This window comes from Marmota flaviventris, chromosome 19 (genome assembly GCF_047511675.1).
Source record: "Marmota flaviventris isolate mMarFla1 chromosome 19, mMarFla1.hap1, whole genome shotgun sequence".
Taxonomy (NCBI): Eukaryota; Metazoa; Chordata; class Mammalia; order Rodentia; family Sciuridae; genus Marmota; species Marmota flaviventris.
The window spans coordinates 11,066,207-11,089,250 of NC_092516.1; the positions used below are offsets into that span (position 1 = coordinate 11,066,207).

Sequence of the window (23,044 nt, forward strand, 5' to 3'; positions counted from 1 at the left end):
TCTCATTATGTTACCCAGACACAAGCCATCCTGCTACTTCAACTTTCTGAGAAGCTGTGACTATATACATGTACACCACAGGGTACCTATTCTTGCCATCTATCTAACCAGGGCATTTAGGCAAGAAAAGAATTGCAAAGAATCCAGATGGAAAGCAGGACATAAGGCGGTGGCTCAGCCTGTACATAGACAAGAATTACTGGAAGATAGCTACTTGGAAGACTGAGGCAGGAGGATCACAGGTTTGAGGCCAGCCTGTGCAACTTAACCCATTCTTAAAATACAAAAAGGATTGGGTGTGTGGGCTGGGGCTGTAACTCAGTGGCAGAGCACTTGTCTAGCATGTGTGAGGCATTGGGTTCGATCCTTAGCACCACATTAAAAGAAAAAAAAAGAAAGAAAATAAAGGCATGTTGTCTATCTACAACTACAAAAAAAAAAAAAAAAATTAAAAAAAGGGATGGATGTATAGCTCAGTGATAGGCCACCTCTATGTTCAATCCCCAGAATTGCCCCCCCCAAAAAAAAAGGGAAGGAAAAAAAGGGAAGAAATAAAACTTAAATATAACCTTTTTGTGGATTTTAAGGAATCCATTAAAAACCTACTAGAGCTAATGTACTTGGATATTCGTAAGCAAAAGAATGAAGTGTATGGATATCAGCATATAAAAAATCTCAAAATGGATAAGAGCCTAAAAATAACAAAACTGTAAAACTCTTGAAAGTTGGGTGGGTGGTGCAGGCCTCTAATCCCAGCTACTCTGGAATCTGAGTGAGGTAGGAGGATCCCAAGTTCGAGGTCAGCTTTAGCAACCCAGGGTGACCTTATCAAAATAAAAAGGCCTGGGGAGATAACTCAGTGGTAGAGCATCCCTGAGTTCAGTCTCTAGTTTTATAAAAAAACAAACAAAGCAAGAAAACCAAAACCTAGTCAGAAAGGCCTTAGAAGAAAACATACATGTATAAGTTTTCATGGCATTGAATCAGGCAATAGTTTCTGGATGTGATGTCTGAAGCATGAGCATCAAAGAAAAAATTCATCAATTAGACTTCAGAATTAAATGGTTTGCTTCATAGGATGCTTTCAAGAAAATAAGAAAACACTCCAGATAATGGGAGAAAATATTTGCAAATCAGGTATCTGATAAAGGATTTTTATCTATTAAAAACAAACAAACAAAACCCAACTTACAACATAGTGAAAAGAAGCTCATCTCAGGGAAATGTAGATCAGCACTGCTTCACGCCTACTAGCATGGCCATGATAAGATCACCACAGGAACAAGCGACGTTAAGGATAGGTAGAACCTGGAACTCCATTGCTAGAAAACTGAAATGGTGCAGTCCTGTGGAAAACAGTCTTGGTAATTTCTTCAGAAGGTTAAATGTAGAATTACTATATGGCTTCATTGTTTCCACTGTGTACCCAAGATAAATGAAAATAAGTCTACCAAAACTAAACTTATATGTGAATGTTCATAGCAACATTATATTCACAACAGCCTAAAAGTAGAAACAACTTTAATGTTTACAGACTCACAAAACAGGTTAGATCTGTACAACAAAATATTCAGCAAATAAATACAGGCTATAATATGAGTGAACCTTAAAAACATTACAGATGACCACATGAGTCCATTTATATGAAATATCTAGAATACACAAATTAATAGAAAGTAGCTGCTTAAGGATGGACTTCTAGGACATGGGGTTTCTGTTTAGGATGATGTTTCAAAATTGAACATGGTGATGATCACACAGCTCTGAGTATATTAAAACTGTTTTACACTTTATTTTTCATAGTATAGTTGGGTTTGAACTCAGGGTGCTTTACCACTGAGCTACATCCCCAGCCCTTTTTATTTTTTAGTTTGAGACAAGGTCTCACTAAATTGCTCAGTCTGACCTTGAACTTGTAATCTTCCTGCCTCAATCTCCTAAGTAGCTGGGTTCACAGGTGTGTGCCACCACACCTGCCCTGTGTGTACAATAAATGTATAAATTACATGAGATGCATTATAAAAAGGATAGCTTTTTAAAACACTGTGAAAGTATGTAAATTATAGATTCAGTTTAGTTGGAATAATTGGAGTGATTAAATTATGCTGAATGTAATATATAGAAACAGTAAAATTTTTGTATTGTTAGATAATCTTATTTGTGTTTAAACATATAAAGATATAATTTATGTTTTGCTTATATAATAAACATTCTGTTGAAATGTGTATTTTTTGTTTTATGCTTTTAGGAGTGTTATGTTCATAATTTACTAAGGATAAGTGTGTATTTTCCAACCTTGAGACATGAAATTCTGGAGCTTATTATTGAAAAACTGCTTAAGTTGGATGTAAGTGTTGAATAATCTACTTTTTCTTGATTTCTTGTATTGGATATATTTTGTTTGTTGGCAGCAGTGGAAAAGAATCTACAAATTTCACCATCCTTTGCTGCTTTGCTCTTGACATATGTGAACTCTGTGCTGGGAGTTCTGGACAGTGATGGGGGAAAGGCATTTACACAGTCACTCAAAGGGAAAAGTACATCAGAAGAAGCACACGTGTTAGGAGCTGGAGTACCTGATATGGAGGGGTGGCACCCAGCAGGGCCTTCCTGAGGAAGTAATGTTGAAATGGGGTTCTTTTTTTTTTTCATTTGAAGTTTTTTTAAAAAAGGCAAATTGCAATGCTAAACAAGTAAAAGTACTGTGAGGAGACCTGTAATAAGAGGCAGAAAATGTGAAAGGGGGTGGTGGATTCTAGTGGTATTGTGGAGGAAAGGTGAACTGGTCCTTGAGACCGAGTTGGAAGTGGGAAAGCAGAGGGTATGGGAAGGAAATCCTTCAGAGGACAGAATCTTGGTGTTACCATTAGTAGCAGAAAGAAACATCACGAGGAAGAAGTTGGAGGATCTATGTTCCCTTTTGGACAGGTGGAGCTGAGTGTCGGGGTGCTGGTGGACAACCTGTGGGGTGATGCAGTTAGGGCCAGGAGAGGAAGGCCATAGAAGCGGGGGAATGGATACCTGGGGTATCTGGAAGAAGGAAGGGTCCAGTTGGCACCATGATAATGCTGACCTTTGAAGAAGACTGAGCAAAGCAAGTGCTTGATTTGTGATAACAGGAGGTCTTTGCTGCCTTTTGGAGGGCCTCATCACTGAAGAGTGAGGACCGTTCCAGGAGAAAGTGGGTGGTTCGGAAGCAAGGCTGTGAGAAACCTCTGTGAGTGGGGGGAAGACAGCTGCCTTGGTGAGACAGAACAAAGTGAGTCTTCAGTGGTATAGAATAGAAGACAGACAGATACAGCCATTTGTAGTCACCTGATCCTTGACAAAGTTGCCAAATACGTATATTGGAGAAAAGAGCTTTTTAAATAAATGGTGCTGGGAAAACTGTTTATCCACATGTAGAAGAATGAGACTAGACCCCCATCTCTCTCTCTCTGCACAAAACCTAACCCTAACTCAAAAGGATTGAGGGGGTTGGGATTATGGCTCAGAGGTAGAGTACTTGCCTAGCATGTGTGAGGCACTGGGTTTGATTCTCAGTACTGTATATAAATAAATAAAATAAAGGTCCACTAACAGCTAAAAAAAAAAAAAAAAACAAAAAAAACTGGATTGAGGACCTAGGAATTAGACCAGAAACTATGCTAGAAGAAATATAGGGTCATCGCTCCAGCCTGTTACATAGGCAACAACTTCTCAGTAGGAGCCCTATAGCTCAGGAAATAGTGTGAATAAATGTTAACAAATGGATAGCATCAAATTAAGCTTCTGCACAACAAAGGGAGCAATTAGGAATGTGAAGAGAAGTTACAGAATTGGAGAAAATTTTTGGTAGCTCCTTTCTGACTGAGAATTACTGTCTAGAATATATAAATTATAGAACTCAACATCAAAAAATCAAATTACCCAATTAATAATAATAAATAATAAATGCTGGAGAGGATGTAGAGAAAAAGAAACGCTTTTGCACTATTGATGGTACTATAAATTAGTACAACCATTATGGAGATCAGTATGGAGCTTCCTCAAAAGACTAGGCCTGGAACCAGCATATGACCCAGCTCTACCACTCCTCAGTATGTATCCTGAAGAATTAAAATCATCTCACTGCAGTGATACATGCATACCATGTTTATAGTAGCACAATTCACAGTAGCCAAATCATGGAACCAGCCTGGGTGTCCATCAGTGGATGAATAGATAATGAAAATGTGGTGTATATAGTGAAGTTTTATTCAGCCATAAAGACAAAATAAATTATGTCATTTGCAGCAAAATGGATGGAACTTGAGAACATTATTTTGTCAAGCAAAGTAAGTTATTCAGAAGGACAACGGTGGTATATTTTCTCTTATACAGAAGCTAGATGGGAAGAAGGAAAAGAAAAGTGGGGTTAGATTTCATGAAAATTAAAGGGAGATCAGTAGAGGAAAGGGACTAAAGGGTACAAGGATGAGAGGGAGGGGAGAAATGTTGGGAAGTGATGTTAGTCAAATTACGTTGTTAACACTGTGCATGTGTGAATATTTAACAGCAAATCCATCATTATGTATAACTGTATTGTACCAATAGAAATAGTAGAAAAACAAAACCAAAGTAGGTCTTGCAAGAGCTGGCAGTTGTGCATGCTGGCAGCATTTCCTTGGGGTTACCTTACTGTTCAGCTGCATTTGGAATCTGTTGTCTTTTTCTAGTGTATTCTGAAGGAACATTCCGAAGGTTGTCTATAGGTATCAGGCAAAGATAATTGAAAAGGCATGATTTGGGTAGTATGCTGAACAGGATGTGTGAGGTGTGAAGAGTAATCATTCACTTGAGCTTGCAGCTTATCCTTTTTTGCTCAGGTGATTGACGACATGGTTCTGAAAGAATATGTGAGTGTCCAGAGCATAGAAAGAGATGCGTATGTTGATTTTGATGAGGCTGATTGAGTGCATGTGTCACATTGCAGTTCATGTTGATTTCATTCAAGTATGTAGTGAAAGAAGCTTGGATTATAATATTTAGTATTGGCATAATATTAGAGTATGACACTTAAATTCCTTCACAATCCAGATCAGTTCATGGATCTGTACCATAACTGTGGGTTTTTTAAAAATATTTTCAGTTGTAGCTGGACACAATACTTTTATTTATTTATTTTTATGTGGTGCTGAGGATCGAACCCAGAGCCTCGCATATGCTAGGCAAGCATTCTACCACTGAGCCACAACCCCAGCCCCATTATTGTGTTTTAACAATTTATCATACAGATACTTCTAAAGTATATGTAGCATAGGAACTTCAGCCCTCAGATGTATTTTGAATGCTTTCATTTTTTGTCTTTTGTGTTATAATGTAGGTGAATGCATCCCGGCAGGATATCGAAGATGCTGAGGAAATAGCAGCTCAAACTGGTGGTGCCACAGATTCCACAGAAGGATTGTTTAATATGGTCAGCATTTCTGTTAATGAGAACGGACATGGGAAGTTCACTGTTTCAGAATGTGGGAAGAGACAACTAGTAGTGTCTCACTTTTTCAAGGGTTAACATAATTTAGCAAAACTGAAAACAGTTCCTTCAGTGAGTAGTTTGTTACCATGTGTTTACTGCCTGGGGTAATTGGTTTGTTTCCAAGGATTTGAATTTGGATTTGGTGAAATAGGTTTCACATCCATCCATAAAATTTTTTTCATTGTGTTACTGTGAACCACACACTGTGAGGGAGTAATAAATAGAAGAGCAGGAGTCTGGGGTGGTGTTGAGGTGGGTTCAGGTCCTCTTGGGAAGTGTCAGGGAGCAGGACAGGGTGAGGATGGGGCTCCGTGAGGCCAGGCTCTCCCGGGAAGTGTCTGCAGCTCATCCTGCCAATTGCTCTGAAGAGGAATTGCTCCTGGAGTTTGGTCCCAGCTTGACACCAGGATCTGACCCTTTCCGACCGCCTATCAGTCAGTCAAGTATTGGTCCTCAGACATTGTCTTGGGCTACTTTTCTGCTGAAGAAGGGAAGCAGCTGTTAGTTTGGTAGACAACACGCCTACCAGCATGAGGTGGATACCCTGATTTGGGAAAGCGGACCCAGATATTAGCACCAGAAGTATGAGCTGGGGGAGTCGGATGTTTGCATGGCCAGTTCTTTGTGGTTGTTCCTGAGGCCTTGGGTTCCATCCCAACACCTAAATAAATAAATGGGATATAATCAGCTGCTGCTCTGGATCTGGGCTTCTGTTTTTTGACTTGCATCGCTGACTGAGAGCCCATGCCTGGGAAGGTGTCTGCATTTTCTCTCACAGGAAATAGTCGCTGTGAAGGTTTTCTAAGTAAAACCTTAATTTTTTAATGTCAATTTTTACTTCTAAGGATGAAGATGAAGAAACTCAACCTCAGACCAAGGCTGATCATCCAGAGCAGCTTGACCAGATGGTCCATCCTGTGGCTGAACGCTTGGACATCCTGCTGTCCTTGCTGTTGTCCTACATCAAGGATGTCTGCTATGTGGACGGTAACCACTGTGATAATTTCCATAGCTAATGTACCTGGCTCTGTGCTGGGTGTTTTCTATACATTTTCTGTAGTAATAAGAAAAATCTCTCAGGCTATCAGATAGGAAGGTTTTAGAGAGATCAGCTTACTTGCTAATGAATATAACTTGCTAATGAATTACTTGCTAATGAATATACCAAAAAATATGGCTTGAAAATGGCGGGACTGGTATTAAGACTTAGTTATAGGGCTGCAGCTATAGCTCAGTAGTACAGCGCTTGCCTAGCATATATGAGGTGCTGGTTCAATTGTCAGCACTACATATAAGTAAATAAAATAATGGTCTATTTGCAACTAAAAATATTTATTAAAAAACGTTACATTTGGGCTGGGGTTGTGGCTCTGCAGTAGAGTGCTTGCCTAGCATGTGTGAGTTGCTGCGTTCGATCCTTAGCACCACATAAAAATAAATAAAATAAATGTATTGTGTCCAATTACAACTAAAAAAATATTTAAACAAAAAACTTATATTTATCTTTGGAGGCTGTGGTCTTTTTACTAATGTGTTAAAAGATGATATATGGAATTTGGTCAATTTTAGTCAGAGGTCAGACAGCACTCAAGTTGCTCAAGATGTGTGAGAATGGTGTAGTAGCTATCACAGTGTGGTGCTTACATTACATTCTGAGTTTAGAGGGTCTTTGCTTGGTACCATTGTGCCAGGTTTTGGGACTGTACTGAACAAATCTCGTGCTGCTTGCCCTCGTGAAACAGCCTGGAGATTTTGCCAATGAAGAACAATTTTTGTCCCTGCGTTTTGCTAACATTTAAGAATAAGCTTACTTAACTGCGTAATCAGATTTGAATCTACTTAACTCTGCTACTAGTTTATTGCTGTTACTTTTTGGTACTGGGTATTGAACTCACAGGCACTCGACCACTGAGCCACATCCCCAGTTTTGTATTTTATTTAGAGATAGGGTCTTACTGAGTTGCTTAGGGCCTCGCTTTTGCTGAGGCTAGTTTGAACTCATGATCCTCCTGCCTCAGCCTCCAGGACTGCTGGGATTACAGCTTTGCCCCACCATGCCTGGATACAATGCTATATTTCTTATTGGTATCTTTAAAAAAAAAATATTTATTTTTTAAAATTGTAGTTGGACTCAGTACCTTTATTTTTTATTAATTTTTATGTGGTACTGAGAATTGAACCCAGGGCCTCACATGCTAGGCGAGTGCTCTACTGTTGAGCCACAACCCACCTCCCTTCCCTTTTAATTTGACAAATGAAACTGGTAGCTTGAAAATAGTTTTTATTCATGAAACTGAAATGCCAAATTTTCTTTGCAGGTAAGATTGATAACAACAAAACAAAGGATTTATATCGCGATCTTGTAACTATCTTTGACAAACTCCTCCTGCCTACTCATGCTTCCTGCCATGTACAGTTTTTCATGTTTTACCTCTGTAGCTTCAAATTGGTGAGTGAAAAAAGTCACTAACATTATTTTATTCTTGCCCACAATTTTTCCCTTTAAAATTGCGTACAGAAAGACCATGAGGGATTTCTTTTCCTTGAGTGCAGTTTAGTAGTACTTTTATTTATTTATTTATTTATTTATTATTTTAAAATATTTTTTAGTTGTAGATGGACACAATATCTTTATTTATTTTTATGTGGTGCTGAGGATTGAACCCAGTGCCTCACACATGCAAAGCAAGAGCTCTACCACTGAGCTACAGCCCCAGCCCTTACTAGTACTTTTAAATAAAATTGCATTCCCCTTTCAATATCTGGAAAGAAAAGGGAATTGGCTGCTGTCATCCTGAAGTTGTCATCCTTAGCTTGATCACTAGGTGGTGCCCTTCCCTTCAGTTCAGTCCGTTTTATTAAAATCTCATATGGGATATTGAATAACTATTTTCTTTATTCCCTCTTAGGATTGAGTCCTACCTACCTAGATCCAGCCAATTTTGTTTATGTGTGGGCGGAGGGGTGCTGGGGATTGACTCCAGGGGTGCAGTAATACTGCTCTCATAGCTACATGTATTGCCCATATAGCTACATAATATGTTCTAATAGCTGTATCTCCAGCTTTTATATTTTTTTATTTTGAGACAGGGTCTTACTAAGTTGCCTAGACTAGTCTTGCACTTTTGATTCTCCTGCCTCAGCCTCCCCAGTTGCTGGGATTATAGGCATACACTACCACACCTGGTTCCAATCAGCCAACCAGAATTTTTTAATCCAGAATTTTTTTGGCTTTCTTATTGGGAGGACAAAGGAAATGCAGGAGACTCTTGTAGTTGCTTACAAGAGTGTAAAATATGTAAGACTTTAAAAACAGTCTGTCCAAATCCGCCCAAATCCGAGTGTTACTAACTTTAGAAAAGAGCTATTTGCTATTTGGGAGAAGTTGGAGAAGTTGGAGGTTGTGCCCTTTGTTAAGAAGCTTAGTCAGTCTTTTTGTTGTTGTTGTTGTTTATTTTATGTGGTGTTGAGGGTTGAACCCAGTGCCTCACATGTGCATGGCAAGCACTCTGCCACTGAGCTATAGTCCCAGCACTAGTCAGTCTTTTTTTCCAAAATTAGCATGATTAATCAAACACCAGCTGTACTTGAATCCTTACTTCTGTGTATGATTAAGTCAATGTGGGCAGAGAGACGGGAAGGGTACTTTGCACGCTCAGGAGGAATTCCCATGGGGAATCCCAGGGAGTGTGGATCATCACTGGTTTCCAGGTCTGGCTGAGCATTTTAGATTCACTTGAAGAGTTTTCACAGTGTGCAGATTCCAAAACCCTGTCTCAAACCTACTGCATGTATACACTCAGAGTAGATCCCTTTTTCTTTCTTACTCGAGAGGCTGTTTGGCCTGGCCTTAATTACCTGGGTTCAAGTGATTTTTCCTGCCTCAGCCTCCCAGGTAGCTGGGTTGATAGGCATGGTGCAACCAGCACATCAGACACTTCAGTGTTGCTTTTGATGCTTAGCTAGGTGAGGGATCCATTAGATCAATAATACCAGGGTGCTTTTTAAGCTGTGTTAAATAGCATTAGCTTAAAACTTAGGAACCATGATCATTGTATTTATTATTTAGCAGTACAACTGAGATACCAGAACTTTCTTCCCACATTGGTGAAGTAAAAATCTGAGGATTCTGATAACCAAAGTATATTAAGCATTTAAAAAAGATAAGGTCAACACCTTTTCTTTTTATAGGGATTTGCAGAAGCATTTTTGGAACATCTTTGGAAAAAATTGCAGGATCCAAATAATCCTGCCATCATCAGGCAAGCTGCTGGAAATTATATTGGGAGCTTTTTGGCAAGAGCTAAATTTATTCCTCTTATGTAAGTAACCTAATTTTCCATGTACTTTTTAATACCATGTTTTAAAAAAGATTATAGCATTGTCTTGAGGCAAAAAAAAAAGGTCTCTTTTTTGGGGGGGTCTATATTTAAAATGAATAAAATCTGTTTTCCCCATTCTGTTCAAGATGTTTATGTTTTCAAAAGGCAAATTTCAGAGTAAAGTGTCTCCTGTTTTAGATGGCAACCCCATATTGCAAGGCTTTTGTTATCGGTTTTGTGTGTGGTTGCGTTGGAACGTGGAAATCCATTTGTCTTCATGGGTAGCATAGTGCCATATACTATTTTCACTCTTGTAGGTTTGTCTTTTTTTTTTTTAGTACCGGGGATTGAACCTAGGGGCACTGAGCCACATCCCTGACCCTTTCATTTTTTGTTCTGAGACAGGGTCTTACTAAGTTGCTTAGGGCCTCAGTCAGCTGTTGAGGCTGGCTTTGAACTTGGGATCCTCCTACCTCAGCCTCCTGAGCTGCTAGAATTACTGGAGTGCTCCACAACACCGGTTTTTTGTCATTTTTCATTTGCACTTCAACTCAGATTGTATCTGTTGAAGCTGAAGAAAAACCCTTTAGAAAGGCAATAGGAAGCGCTGGGGATGTAACTGAGCATGTGCTGAGCAAGGCAGTTGGGTGGGGCGGGGAGGAAAGGTTATACAAATACCTAACTAGGAGGCCAGTTTTTTCAAATAATCCATGAAAACATCCTTAGGCAAGGATGCTGCTAAAAATCTTTCCCCAACAAATTAAGAGCAATCTGGCTTAAATTGTTGATCTTAGGACTTAATCAGAATCCCATGGGCACCAGATTGTCTTCCTCTTATGAGATGTTGGTGCTTGAGCCAATTATTTGGCTATATCACCTTAGGGCCCTGTTTCTCCTCGAAGGTGGCTGCTGCTCTGCCTTGTGATTGGAGTGTTACCTTCCCCTGTCCTTTATCTTCTGCTTCTTTCTGCACATGGTGGTCTGTTTCCCCTGGTCCTGGGGATAGAACTGGGGATTTTATCATGCCAGGCAAGTGCTCTACCACTGACCTATGTCCCTGGCCTGTGGGAGGTAATGTACAGGAGTTTGTGACGTTTTCATGGTTTGTGATGAATGGCTGTTGTGTGGTTTTTGTCAGTCTAGTTTTCTTCTGAAATAAGTAAAGTTGACTTGAACTTTTCTTCTCTCCAGTACTGTAAAGTCGTGCCTGGACCTTTTGGTTAACTGGCTGCACATATACCTAAATAACCAGGATTCAGGAACAAAGGCCTTTTGTGACGTTGCTCTCCATGGACCATTTTATTCAGCCTGCCAAGCTGTGTTCTACACTTTTGTTTTTAGACACAAGCAGCTTTTAAGTGGAAACCTGAAGGAAGGTCAGTGATGTGGGATCGATGGTCTCAGACTGGATTTTCTTAGAAAACCAAATTTTGATTACTTAATTACTTAATCACTCTTTAGAATAATGATACTTTGCTTTTTGGAGATGTTGGTAAAAACTATGGGTTAGGAAAACTGCATGTGCACTCACATTGTTACAAATAATTTCAAGTTGCTCAAAGGACCCTAGAATCCCTTCAGTCTCCTTTTTTCTGTTAATGGACTTGAGGTTGAGATTCCTGCCTCGAAGACAGTGAAATGGGAAGTCATCTTCACAATTGGGGCTGCTTGGGATGGGCCAGTGCCCTGCACAAAACTTCTGACACCCCCTTTCCTTGTCCTCATAACAACCCAGTAAAGGGTGTGGCTTGCGAGTATGCATCATTGGCAGTAAATCAGTTTAGGCTGTTTTGTTTATTTTCATGAAAAAGTTAAATAGTTTTGGAGCTATTTTCTTTAAACCAGGGCTTCTCAGTCTTGGCATAATCCTTCATTGCGGGGGTTGTCCTGTGTGTTGTGTAGCAGCACCCCTTACCTCCACCTGCTGGGGTCAGTAACAACTCCCTGCACACCCCCAGGGTGACAGTTAAAACTACCTCTGGACACTGCACATGTCCTCTGGGCATAGTCTCCTTGGGTGGGAATCACCACTCGGCTGAAACTTGAATGTTGTTATGTTTGTCATATGTCTACTTAGACCCTGCCTGTTTTTAAAAGGATGTAGGGGTTAAAATTAGTTGTGAACTAGTAGAAAGTTAGGGTTTATTACAAGGTAATCAAAATTTGGTTTTCTTTGTATACATTTTTTTTTGTATAAATTTGTATAATTTTTTTTCTTTGCCAGGAATCTTGATTTGAGAGGAAATATTTCTTAAAAGCCATGATGTTATATATATGTAATTTTTTTTTTTGGTACTGGAGAGTGAACTCGGGCACTTGACTGAGCCACATCCCCAGTCGTATTTTGTATTTTATTTGGAGACAGGGTCTCACCCAGTTGCTTAGTGCCTCACTTTTGCTGAGGCTGGCTTTGAACTCTTGATCCTCGTGCCTCAGCCCCTAAGCTGCTGGGATTACAGGCATGCACCACCATGCTTGGCTTCTAATTTTTTTTTTTTAACCAAAATATATGTTGAAAAAATTCTGTTAAGGACCGAGGCAAGAGGATTGCAAAATATATAGTGTTTACATGTATTTTTTTAGGAGTTGATTATGGTTCAGATTTGGAATGTCCCACAAAGGCTCATGTGTTGAAGGCAGCAATGTTCTGATGTGGGGCTTTTAGGAAATGACTGGATCACCATCTTGTCACTGGATTAAGTTGCCTCAGCAACTTAGACTCTCTCAAAGTAAAAAATAATGACTGGGGTTATAGCTCAGTGATAAAGCACCCCAGATTCAATAGGGGTTTATTACAAGGTAATCAAAATTTGGTTTTCTTTGTATAAATAAATGCCAGGAATCTTGATTTGAAGGGGTGGGAACAAACCAAAACAGAACAAAAAATTGGGCATGGTTGTACATGTCTGTAATCCCAGTTACTCAAGATGCTGAGACAGGAGGCTCACAGGTTTGAGGTTAGTCTGGACAACTTGGTGAGATGCCATCTCAAAGTATGAAAGAGATTGAGCTCAGTGGTAGAGTTCCTCTGGGTTCAATTCCTAGTACCACCAAAAGGTGAGGGAAGGCTCTTAGTCAGCTTTTCAGTGCTGAGAAAATACCTGAGAAAAACAACCTAAACAAGGAAAGATTTATTTTAGGTCATAGTTTCAGAGGTTTCAGTTCAAGGTTGGCTGGTTCCATTGCTTGGGGTTGAGGAGGTAGAACATCATGGTGGAAGGCATGGTGGAAGAAAGCAGCTTACTTCATGGTAGCCGAGGAGCATAGAGAAACTAGGGACAATACATTCCCTTCCAGGGCATGTCCCCAATGACCTACTTCTACCAATTAGGCCCTACCATTCAAAATTTCTACCACCTCCCAGTAGTCTGTACAGATTATGAATCCATCAGTGATGAGATTAGAGCCCTTGTGATCCAGTCATTTCCTAAAACCCCCACATCAGAACATTGCTGCCTTCAACACATGAGCCTTTGTGGGACATTCCAGATCTGAACCATAATCAACTCCTAAGAAAATATATGTAAACACTAGTTGGTCTGCTTGCTTCTTAAATGCTACATGTGGAGTCTGAATTTTACTAAGCAGAAAGGTTTTTTGTTTTTCTTGAGATGAGGGTCTTGCTACGTGGTACTCTCACCTCTGCCTCCTGAGTGGCTGGGACTGCAGGCATGTGCCACCACCTATAATTATACTAATTCCAAGTCAAAAGAAATACCAACAACTAATGCATACTGAAAATGTTGTTCACCTTCACTGATAATTTAAGACATGCAATTGAAAACGAGGTTGCTGTTTTGTTTTGTTGCCCAACATGATTATAACTGCAGTCAGATCCCAAGGTCTTTTCCCTCCCTATGAACTCAGCACATGCTGAGCTTACAAATATGGTAAGTCCAGATTGCCCTGTTATCTCAGCCCACTAGGAGCAGGTGCTTAAAACTCCTGTTCAGAAAAGCGGCCTCAGGCACGAATGGATGCTATCAATCTGGTGTGTTCTTCTGAGCCACACATTGTGAGGCTGTCTACCTTTATTTCTGCAAATAACTAACTTGTTGAGATTGTTTTTTCTTGAGGTCTGCAGATTGAACCCAGGGCCTTGTTCATGCGAAGCACATGCTCTACCACTGAGCATGTGTGATGATTTGAGCTGTTAAAGTTCAGATTTTCTGTTATATTTGTATCTTAAATTTCTTTTTTTTTTTAAATCAAAGGTTTGAGGTATCTTCAAAGTCTCAATTTTGAACGTATAGTAATGAGTCAGCTAAACCCTCTGAAGATTTGCCTGCCATCAGTGGTTAACTTTTTTGCAGCCATTACAAAGTAAGTTAATTACACTCTCTTTTATGAAATTATTTAACAATAAATTTATGAGATTGACACAAGGTGTGAGAACCAAATTTATGTTCATATTAGTATTGTAAATTCCATTATATTTCTCAGAATTAGTAACAATAAAACATTGCAAAAACAACAACCCAGCTCTTGCAGGAAATATTGCATTGTAGCTATTGTTTTTCTATTTTGGTGCCATTGGTAGTTGCTACTACTTTTTATTCAGAGATAAACTCCACAGAAACATAGGCCTTTTTTTTTTTTTTTTTTTGTATTGGGGATTGCACTCAGGGGCAGTCAGCCACTGAGCCACATCCCCAGTCCTATTTTGTATTTTATTTAGAGACAGGGTCTCACTGAGTTGCTTAGCACCTCACTGTTGCTGATGCTGGCTTTGAACTCGTGATCTCCTGCCTCAGCCACCTGAGCCACTGGGATTACAGGTGTGCGCCACTGCACCTAACATCATAGGCATTTTGAAGTAATTAATGAAACCAGTAGGCAGAGAGGTACAAACCAAAGATGTCTGGTAGAGTGACAGCTGGAATAGTAATAAAAATAAACTGAACACAAGGTAAGTGTCCAGAAAAAGGAGGCGACTGTGAGAAAAGCACCTGCTATCTCAGGCCTAGTCACTCTGGCATCTCTGACTGTGTGCCAGACAAAGGTCCACGCACTTTACATAGGACTCATTTAGTCCTCCCATAACGCCCTGTGACTGTCTCACCAGCCCCCATTTGTAACTGGAGAGATGGGGGCATGGGGTAAATTCCTTGCCTGAAGTCATGTATCTAGATTGTGGAGCTGGGATGTCAGTGCAAGCTGTGGGGCTCAGTGGCAGAGTGCTTACCTAACGTGTGTAAAGCCCTGGTTTCATCCCCAGGACCAAAAAGAAAGAAAGAAAGTAATATGTAGGAAGCCTGTCTCCTCTGTCCACTCACTAAGTGACTCTGCTTCTGGGAGGAAGTGATTCAGACTTTTGGCATCTAGTGGGGGTATTCAGGCAGGGTGGAAGCTGAAAGTCTTCAACAGTGAGGACTCTTCTCTTGTCATTCCTCAGCCTCGTTCAAGGTCTCTTCTCTCCCCTGAGATGGCAAAGTGGTAGTGGGACTGGAGTGTGGCTGATGACAGAGTGTTCCATTCCCAGCACCACACACACACACACAAACATAGTGAAGGTTTAGAAAAGGAATAAAAAACCCAATTAGTAATAGCATTGAAAGGTTTCTGCACATTGCCGAAGCCAGGAAGCAGCTGGAAGGGTGTGGACTGAGGAAGTAAAGCAGAGGCAGCAGCCTCTGGAATGTTCTTGAGGTGGGGGTAGAGGGCTGCAGCTGATGGTGCAGCTGGTCAGAAGCTCTGGGTTTGGGGTTGGCACATGCAGCAAGGGTCAGGGGCAAGTGAACGTGAGCCTGAGAGCAGGGGTTGAAATACAGGCCGTGTCTGGGAGTCTGCACTGGTCCACAGCTGTCAAGAGATTTGAGCTGCTGTTCTGGTGATTGCTTTTTTATCAAGTTTTTGTTGAGATTTGTTAGTTTTTCAGTATTGGGAGTGACATAGGAACATTGTTGCATGTGTGTCCTGGTGTATGTGCTCATAGTTCTTGTCACACACCCCAAAATGTGGTGGCTGGGTCCAGGAGGGACAGAAGTCACCAAGTAGGGAGTGGAAGGTTATCCGTGGCTGATGGAATAGAAATAGGAGTGTGCTGCTTAAAGTCGCAGTGGCGCCCGGGAACCTGGGGTTATCTGAGTGAGCGCTGCGGGCGACAAGGTGGGAGTAGAATGGCCACAGTGAGCTAAGCCCGCCCTGGAGGAATGGCACGGATGCTAAGTCACTTAGAGATAACTTCCAGAAAAACTGACAGCGTATGGGCTTGTTGTTTTTCTGTTACCAGGTGGTTCTGTCTGTCCTCACTGTGCCTGTGCCCCTCTTACCAGTTTCTGAGACCATGACTCAATCCCATGGCCATCCCTCTTTCAGTCAAGCCAGCTCTGACTTTCCATTGCCAACTACTCTTCCTCAATGTACTGGAATCCCTCTTCAACAACCCCCTGATTTTTTTTGCCTTTTGGTACTGGGGATTGAACCTAGGGACACTTGACCTCTGAGCTATGCCCAGTACTTTTTATTTTAAAATTTGAGGTAGAATGTCACTTTGTTGCCATAGGTCTACCTGAATTGCTCAGACCAGCCTTGAACTTGGTGATCCTCCTGCCTCAGCCTCCCATGTGACTGGGGATTACAGATGTGCACCCCTTCACCCACAAATCTTCTTAGTTCTGTGCTACCAGGCCCAGCTTCAGTTCTTTCAAAATAATAGAAATAAAGGCATTTATCTAATGTAACTAATTGTGTAAACTAATTATATGAACTGTTTGCTTGCCAAACCTAGTACTACCTGTTAATCTAAGCCCAACTAATCATTCTAAGTGATGTTTACTATAGTCTCTTCCTTAGCATATGTGTCAATAATAGGCCTGAGAGCTGTATTCTGAAAGTATTATTATTATTATTTTATTATACTTGTTCTGTTCTGCATCTTGCTCTGGTCATTTTAATGGTCACACTCGTCACATCCATGCAAGAGTAATTCTAGCATGTCAGTGGTTTCTGGTTTTGTTGTTCACAGTAAATACCAGCTAGTTTTCTGCTACACTATCATTGAGAGGAACAATCGCCAGATGCTACCAATTATTAGAAGCACAGCTGGAGGGGACTCAGTGCAGACTTGCACAAACCCACTCGATACCTTCTTCCCCTTCGATCCTTGTGTGCTTAAGAGGTAAGTTCTCTCAGACAGAGACACTGGCAGTGGTGAATTTAAATGTTAGAGATGTTTGCTTTTCCCAAGGGTGGGATTTAGGGTTGCTTTGTCATTAGATGGTCCGATTTGGGTGTTAGGCTTCAGGGTCGCTTTACACATGTTCACAGGCCCAAAGTAGAGAATGCCTGCAGTGTTGGAGGGTTTCACAGGCTTCCCAGTGTCTGTAGCTCTTCACCTTGGTAGGGGCCCAGATGTAGACAGAGCCCAGGGGCTTTTTGTTTGTATTTTTTTAAAAAATGGTTAAGGGACTGGGGATCCCTTCCTGGATGAGATGCCAGGAAGGGAGGGGCTGCCTTTTCCTGGTTCATCTCTTCTGCTGACTACTTCCTTCCTCCAGAGACCACAGCTCATACTGCTGCTCAGGACAGAAGCCAAGTGGTGTGTCTAGATGGGCTGTCCTGGAAATCCTAGCCAGCCTTCACTTTGCGTTTGGATAAGGAAGCAAGACTTTTGCTTATTAAATAGTCCTAACTAGCAGCATGACCATCTGGAATTGTTTGGCCCCCCAAGTCTTGGTTGACTGCAATCAGATTAGTTGGTTTTCCTACTTGGTTTTCAGGTTACTATAGGAATCTAAAAAAGAATTTCAGAATATTAGTTTTGTTTTCATTTAGAGTTACTAAAACATAATTTTCCAGGGCTGGGGTTGTGGCTCAAGTGCCAGAGTGCTCACCTAGCATGTGTGGGGCACTGGGTTCTATCCTCAGCACCATGTAAAAGTAAAATCAAGATATTACATCCACCTAAAACTAAAAAGTAGGTAATTATTTAAAAAAATTGTCAGTATGGTTTAGAAACAATTTCACTTGAAATATAAGAAATAAGAGGTATAAAATTCCTTATGTAAGGATGAAGTTTAATATTATTTGAGCTATAATCTTTACTTCTTGGTTTTGGGGACTAGATCTTGTGAGAAAATGGCTGAACATCTTTTGACTTTTGCTGAAGTATTTAACTGGACTTTGGTGTGTGATCCTTATTAACAGATCAAAGAAATTCATTGATCCTATTTATCAGATATGGGAAGACATTAGTGCTGAGGAGCTACAGGAGCTTAAGAAACCCATTAGAAAGGTGAGTGTATGATACAGCACTCTTTCTGGGAATTTCCTTTGTGGTTATGGTCATAGTCACATGGTAAACAGCAGTTTATTTATTTATTTATTTTTTATTGGTTGTTCAAAACATTACAAAGCTCTTGACATATTGTAAACAGCAGTTTACACTTTACAAACACTACATTTGTTTTCATTCTGCCTTTATAAAAGTTCCAGGCCCAGGTTATGTTCTTCTGTAAAGAGAGTTGTTTTCTTGGCCAGATACTTCCATACACTAACTTTGAGAAGTAGTTAATGAAAATTAGCTGAACTGATTTAAATCTTTACCACTCATTAGCTATTACCAGTGAGTAAGAATTTGCAATTGCCGTGTTTTGAAATGATGCCAGAGGTTTATATTAATTGTGTGGACCTTGGTGAATGTGGGCTGACAGTGCTAATCTGGAGTACGTCCTCCAGTAACCATTAGGGGGAGCTGGTCAATTAATGCCAGACAAGAACATAGGTATTTAACAAGTAAAAAGTAAATAAAAATAAATGCAGCACATTTATTTCCATTAAAGACTGCTTTAATGTACCTATCTCCCTTGTAAAATTAATTATTTATTTTTGTCATACTGGGGATTGAATTCAGGGCCTGCTGCGTGTTGGGCAGGCTCTTGACCACTGAGCTATAACCCATTTATTTTTTCTTTATAGTTTGCAGTTGGGGGGTGGATCATTCATTCACATCGTGTTAGATGCGCGGTCTGTGACACTGAGCAAGAATGTCATGTCCTATTCCCCTGTCCTCATTGAGTGTAAAATGTTTGAAAGTCAACTTTAGACAAATAATTACAACATGTTCTGAGCACTTACGAGGGTAGTTTTTAATAAAGAAGTGTGCATCAGAGGAATCTTTTGGAATTATTTGTCTTCATCCTTACAGAAATAGCACATTCCTGAGAAAGCAGTTTGTTCTCTCCCTCCCTCCCTCCTCTCTCCCTCCCTCCTCTCTCCCTCCCTCCTCCTTCCCTCTCTCCTCTCTCCCTCTCTCCTTGACTCGGGGCCTTGCCATGTTGTCCAGGCTCGTCTCTAATTCCTGACTCAAGCCCTCCTTCTGCCTCCGTCACCCAAGTAGCTGGGGCTACAGGTGCATGCCACTGAACCTGGCAGGAAAGGAATTCTTTTTTTTTTTAAGAGAGAAAGAGAGAGAGAGAATTTATATATATATATATATATATTTTTTTTTTTTTTTTTTTTTTTTTTTTTTAGTTTTCGGGGACACAACATCTTTGTTTGTATGTGGTGCTGAGGATCAAACCCCGGGCCGCACGCATGCCAGGCGAGCGCGCTACCGCTTGAGCCACATCCCCAGCCCAGAAAGGAATTCTTGAAAGCTTGTCAGGGCCCCATTGGTGATCTTACTGATGGTGTGTTTTTCACATAGGAAATGGAGGAAGATGAAGATGATGATTTTTTGAAAGGCGAAGTGCCCCAGAATGATGCTGTGATTGGGATCACACCGAGCTCCCTTGATGCCCATTTCCGAAGTCCTTCTAGTAGCGTGGGCTCCCCTCCTGTGCTGTACATGCCAGGCCAGTCCCCTGTCACCTCAAGGATTTGCGATTGAGCTGCACTGCCTTCCCATGGTGTCCTCTGTGCCCAGGCTTGTCGCAGGGGGTCACCTTGGCTGGAGCACACGCTGCAGTATGGCACTTTGATTCCAGACTTCATTCATCATCTGAACAGAGGTGGCAGATTCTGTTCGCTGTCTTCACAGATGAAAGGAAAAGAATATCATGTGCAATATTTTACAGAGGGGTTAATGATAAACGGTGGAGACTGCTCGTTAGTGTAATGTGTACATTTTTGGGGTACCACAGCTTTTTGATGTAATTGTTGTGTAATTTTGTATTGGCCACAACCTGTTTTAACCAATAATTTCTTCACTTAAGTTTTTCTGAGGACTGCAGCCACAGGACTTCACTGGCTGCGCTGTTCACTTCCTTGTCATTGTATTGTTGAGTGGGGTCAGAGGAGACAGACAAAAAATGAGCGGTGCCAGAGTTGGGCTGGAATACTGAGTTGAGCTGCCACCACAGGAGATCTCCAGGGACATTGGAGACCCGTAATGGCTAGGAGTGGGTTTAGAAAAACAGAATCAGACATCATACTTGTGCAGTGCAGAAATTTGAGAGGAAAATGGAGGTTCAGGTAAGTATACAGTTCATGTTGACTGAAAGTGGCTTTGCCTTTTGTGAAGCACAGCATGCTATTTTACCCTTAGACTCCCCAACGTCCCTTCTGTAGCAGTTACACTGAGCTAGTTGTGACCAGCATCAGTCGGTTATTTTAGAGCTTTTTTTTTTTTTGGTCCAAATAGGAAAAAGTTTTTTCGTTGATTTTTTTTTTTTTTGAGTGGTTTGCTAGCTAGACTGAGTAGTAGACGGAGGTTACTCCTCTAGAACAGTGCACTTACCCTGTGTTGAGCCTCGGGGAAGCCCTTCCTTAGCAAACCTCTTTTTATATTTTTATAACTAAACCCTGAGAGGGAGTCTAAGACAGCCTTGCCTTGTGACAAACTTGTGCAAGCACCGCCAGGGTTGTTCGAAGCTCAAGTGTATTTTCCCATTGTTCCTTATATGTATATTTCTTTGTGTGATTGTGAAGATGGTCATTTTTAAGCATATTTATTTTTCTGCTACTTCTATTTATTTAAAGGCCAACAATATTTTCTTGATTACAAATGTTTTGTAACGAAATACTTCCTTTTTTCTAGGGCTTTCTATGCTCTTGTATAATTACATTGATAGCAATGTAGAGTTTGAATTTCTGTCTGTAAATATATTTTTAGAGAAGATTTTTATTGCTTTAAAAAGTTTTGGATATTGGTGATTTTCTTTTGGTGACTTGGTGGAAAATCATTTGAGAACCTTAAGGTTCTCTTTTTTTAAACTGCTGACAAGAAGGTGGATTTTTGTATACTGGATAAAATGAGTAAATAAAATTGTATTCACAGAAATTTATGGGAATTGGGGTCCTAGTGGTTTAGGAAGTAGTTATAATCTAGTAGGATATATTTACAGATATAAGTCTTGTTAAATGTCAAAGGGGTTTGAGAAGTCCATTGTGAAAATAAAATAATTACATGGTTAATCTGGAACTTTCATTCTTACGTCAATAAAGGGGAAGGTACCTTAATAAAAAGACTTCTCACATACGTTTTGATGTCTGTGTACATTTGTTTATAATAACTGATGTGTTAAAACGTCTTTTTTTTTGCACTGAAAAATTGCTCCTGAGACCTCACTTTTTTTTTTTCTTTTTTCTTCTACTGGGGATTGAATCTAGAGGTGCAGCGACATGCCCAGCCCTGCTGTTACTTGTTTGTTTGTTTTTTTTTTGAGACAGGGTCTAAGATGTTTAGGGCCTTGCTTAGTTGCTGAGGTTGGAACTGAACTTGCAGTCCTCCTGCTGCAGCCTCCCAAGCCACTGGGATTAAAGGTGTGCACCACTGTGCCCAGCAAGACCTCATATTAAAGAGAAAAATAATTGCCATTATGATTGGGAGTGTTCAGAAATAAATTGCACGTCCTAGTGAGGATGGCTTCCAGGTTCATAAGCATCAGTGGCTCTCTTGGGCACGCACAGCCGAGAGTGACAGGCTTGAGCAGGTTCAATGAAGCACTTTGGCATGTTACATGTAGCTGGTGTGAATGGACTAGTGACTATTATAAACTGTCATGTTGACCTGACTTCCCTTTCTAACCAGCCATTTGGCTTTAGCAAGTTACCTAGCCTATCTCCAAACTTCATGTTTAATAGGCTCTAAAGTAGGAATAGCTCAAGCCTGGCATGGTGGCTAGTGCCTGTCTTCCCAGCACTTGTGTGTCTGAGATGGGAGGATGAACTCAAGAGCAAATGTCCAGACCAGCCTGGACAACAGAGCAAGATCCTCTAAAAACAGGAAGGGACTAACTGATGACTGCTTTATGGTTGATGCATGTGAAAGTTAATCATAGGTGTTGTGGCTGTCTCATGAAAAGTATGGCTCTTAACGGAAAGGTCTTTTCAGGGCAAAGATGACTTCCATTTCTTCATGTCACTTCTGTGGTACCAACTTAAAAAAGATCTGAATGGGAGAGGATGGGCCAGAGTCTCCCTTTGCCAGGCATGCTTATAATGGTGGTTCTTAACTCTGCTTAGGCCCTAGTTTGCCCTCCGGAGCTTTGAAAAACTATTAGATTCAGGCAAATCCCACAAAGTATTGGCTGCAATTCCAAAATGCCTCACCTCCCCTGGTCCTGGCAATGGAACTCAGGATGTCACATATGCTAGGCAAATGCTCTACCACTAAGCTATATTCTGCAGACGTTATCTTATTTTTTAAGATAGTGTCTAAAGTTGCCCAGGCTGCCCTTGAACTTGTGATCCTCCTCCCTGCACCTCCCAACTAGCTGAGATAATAGGTCTGCCACTGGCCTGGCCCAAATGTCTCACTTTTCTTGTCTTCACTTTCCAATTCTGTAGTAAGTTATCACCAAGTTTAAATTATTTTTTATCTGTATGGTGTTTTTTAATTGGTGCATTATACATTGTACTTAAACATAATGGTGGGATTCGTTACATATTTGTATGTGCACATGATAAAACAATTTGGTCAATATCACTCCCTTGTATTTCCCCTTTCCCTATACTTTGCAATTCTGATAGTTATTTTCATTTTTTTTCTTTTACACTTGACCCCAGAGGTACTAGTCTCCAGTCCTTTTTATGTTTTATTTTGAAACAGGGTCTAAGTTGTTTTGAGCTTTGCCAAATTGCTGAAGTTGACCTCGAACTTGCAATTCTCCTGCCTCAGCCTCCCGGGATTACACTTGCGCACTACCACACCTGGCTGGGTAACACTTTATGATTCCTATCCTACAGATGAAGAAGCCAGTTAAAGAAGTATCTTGCTCAAAGTTACACTGCTGCTATTTAATTACGTTAGATTCAGATCTTCATTTTAGCCCAAAGCTTT

The 23,044-nt window shown here is 40.6% G+C and overlaps 1 protein-coding gene across 1 annotated transcript in view; it reads left to right on the forward strand.

Annotated features, from left to right (window-relative positions):
- Positions 1 to 21,241, forward strand: part of Rrn3 (RRN3 homolog, RNA polymerase I transcription factor) — a 34,018-nt gene extending 12,777 nt beyond the window's left edge. The window contains exons 9-18 of the mRNA XM_027940846.2: positions 2,249 to 2,347; positions 5,345 to 5,437; positions 6,343 to 6,484; positions 7,816 to 7,946; positions 9,689 to 9,819; positions 11,011 to 11,195; positions 14,034 to 14,142; positions 16,787 to 16,939; positions 17,968 to 18,055; positions 19,469 to 21,241. Of these exons, the coding sequence (XP_027796647.1) occupies positions 2,249 to 2,347; positions 5,345 to 5,437; positions 6,343 to 6,484; positions 7,816 to 7,946; positions 9,689 to 9,819; positions 11,011 to 11,195; positions 14,034 to 14,142; positions 16,787 to 16,939; positions 17,968 to 18,055; positions 19,469 to 19,651 (1,314 nt within the window). The 3' untranslated portion in view covers positions 19,652 to 21,241. The remainder of the gene's footprint in view (positions 1 to 2,248; positions 2,348 to 5,344; positions 5,438 to 6,342; positions 6,485 to 7,815; positions 7,947 to 9,688; positions 9,820 to 11,010; positions 11,196 to 14,033; positions 14,143 to 16,786; positions 16,940 to 17,967; positions 18,056 to 19,468) is intronic.
- Positions 21,242 to 23,044: the final 1,803 nt, after the last annotated feature.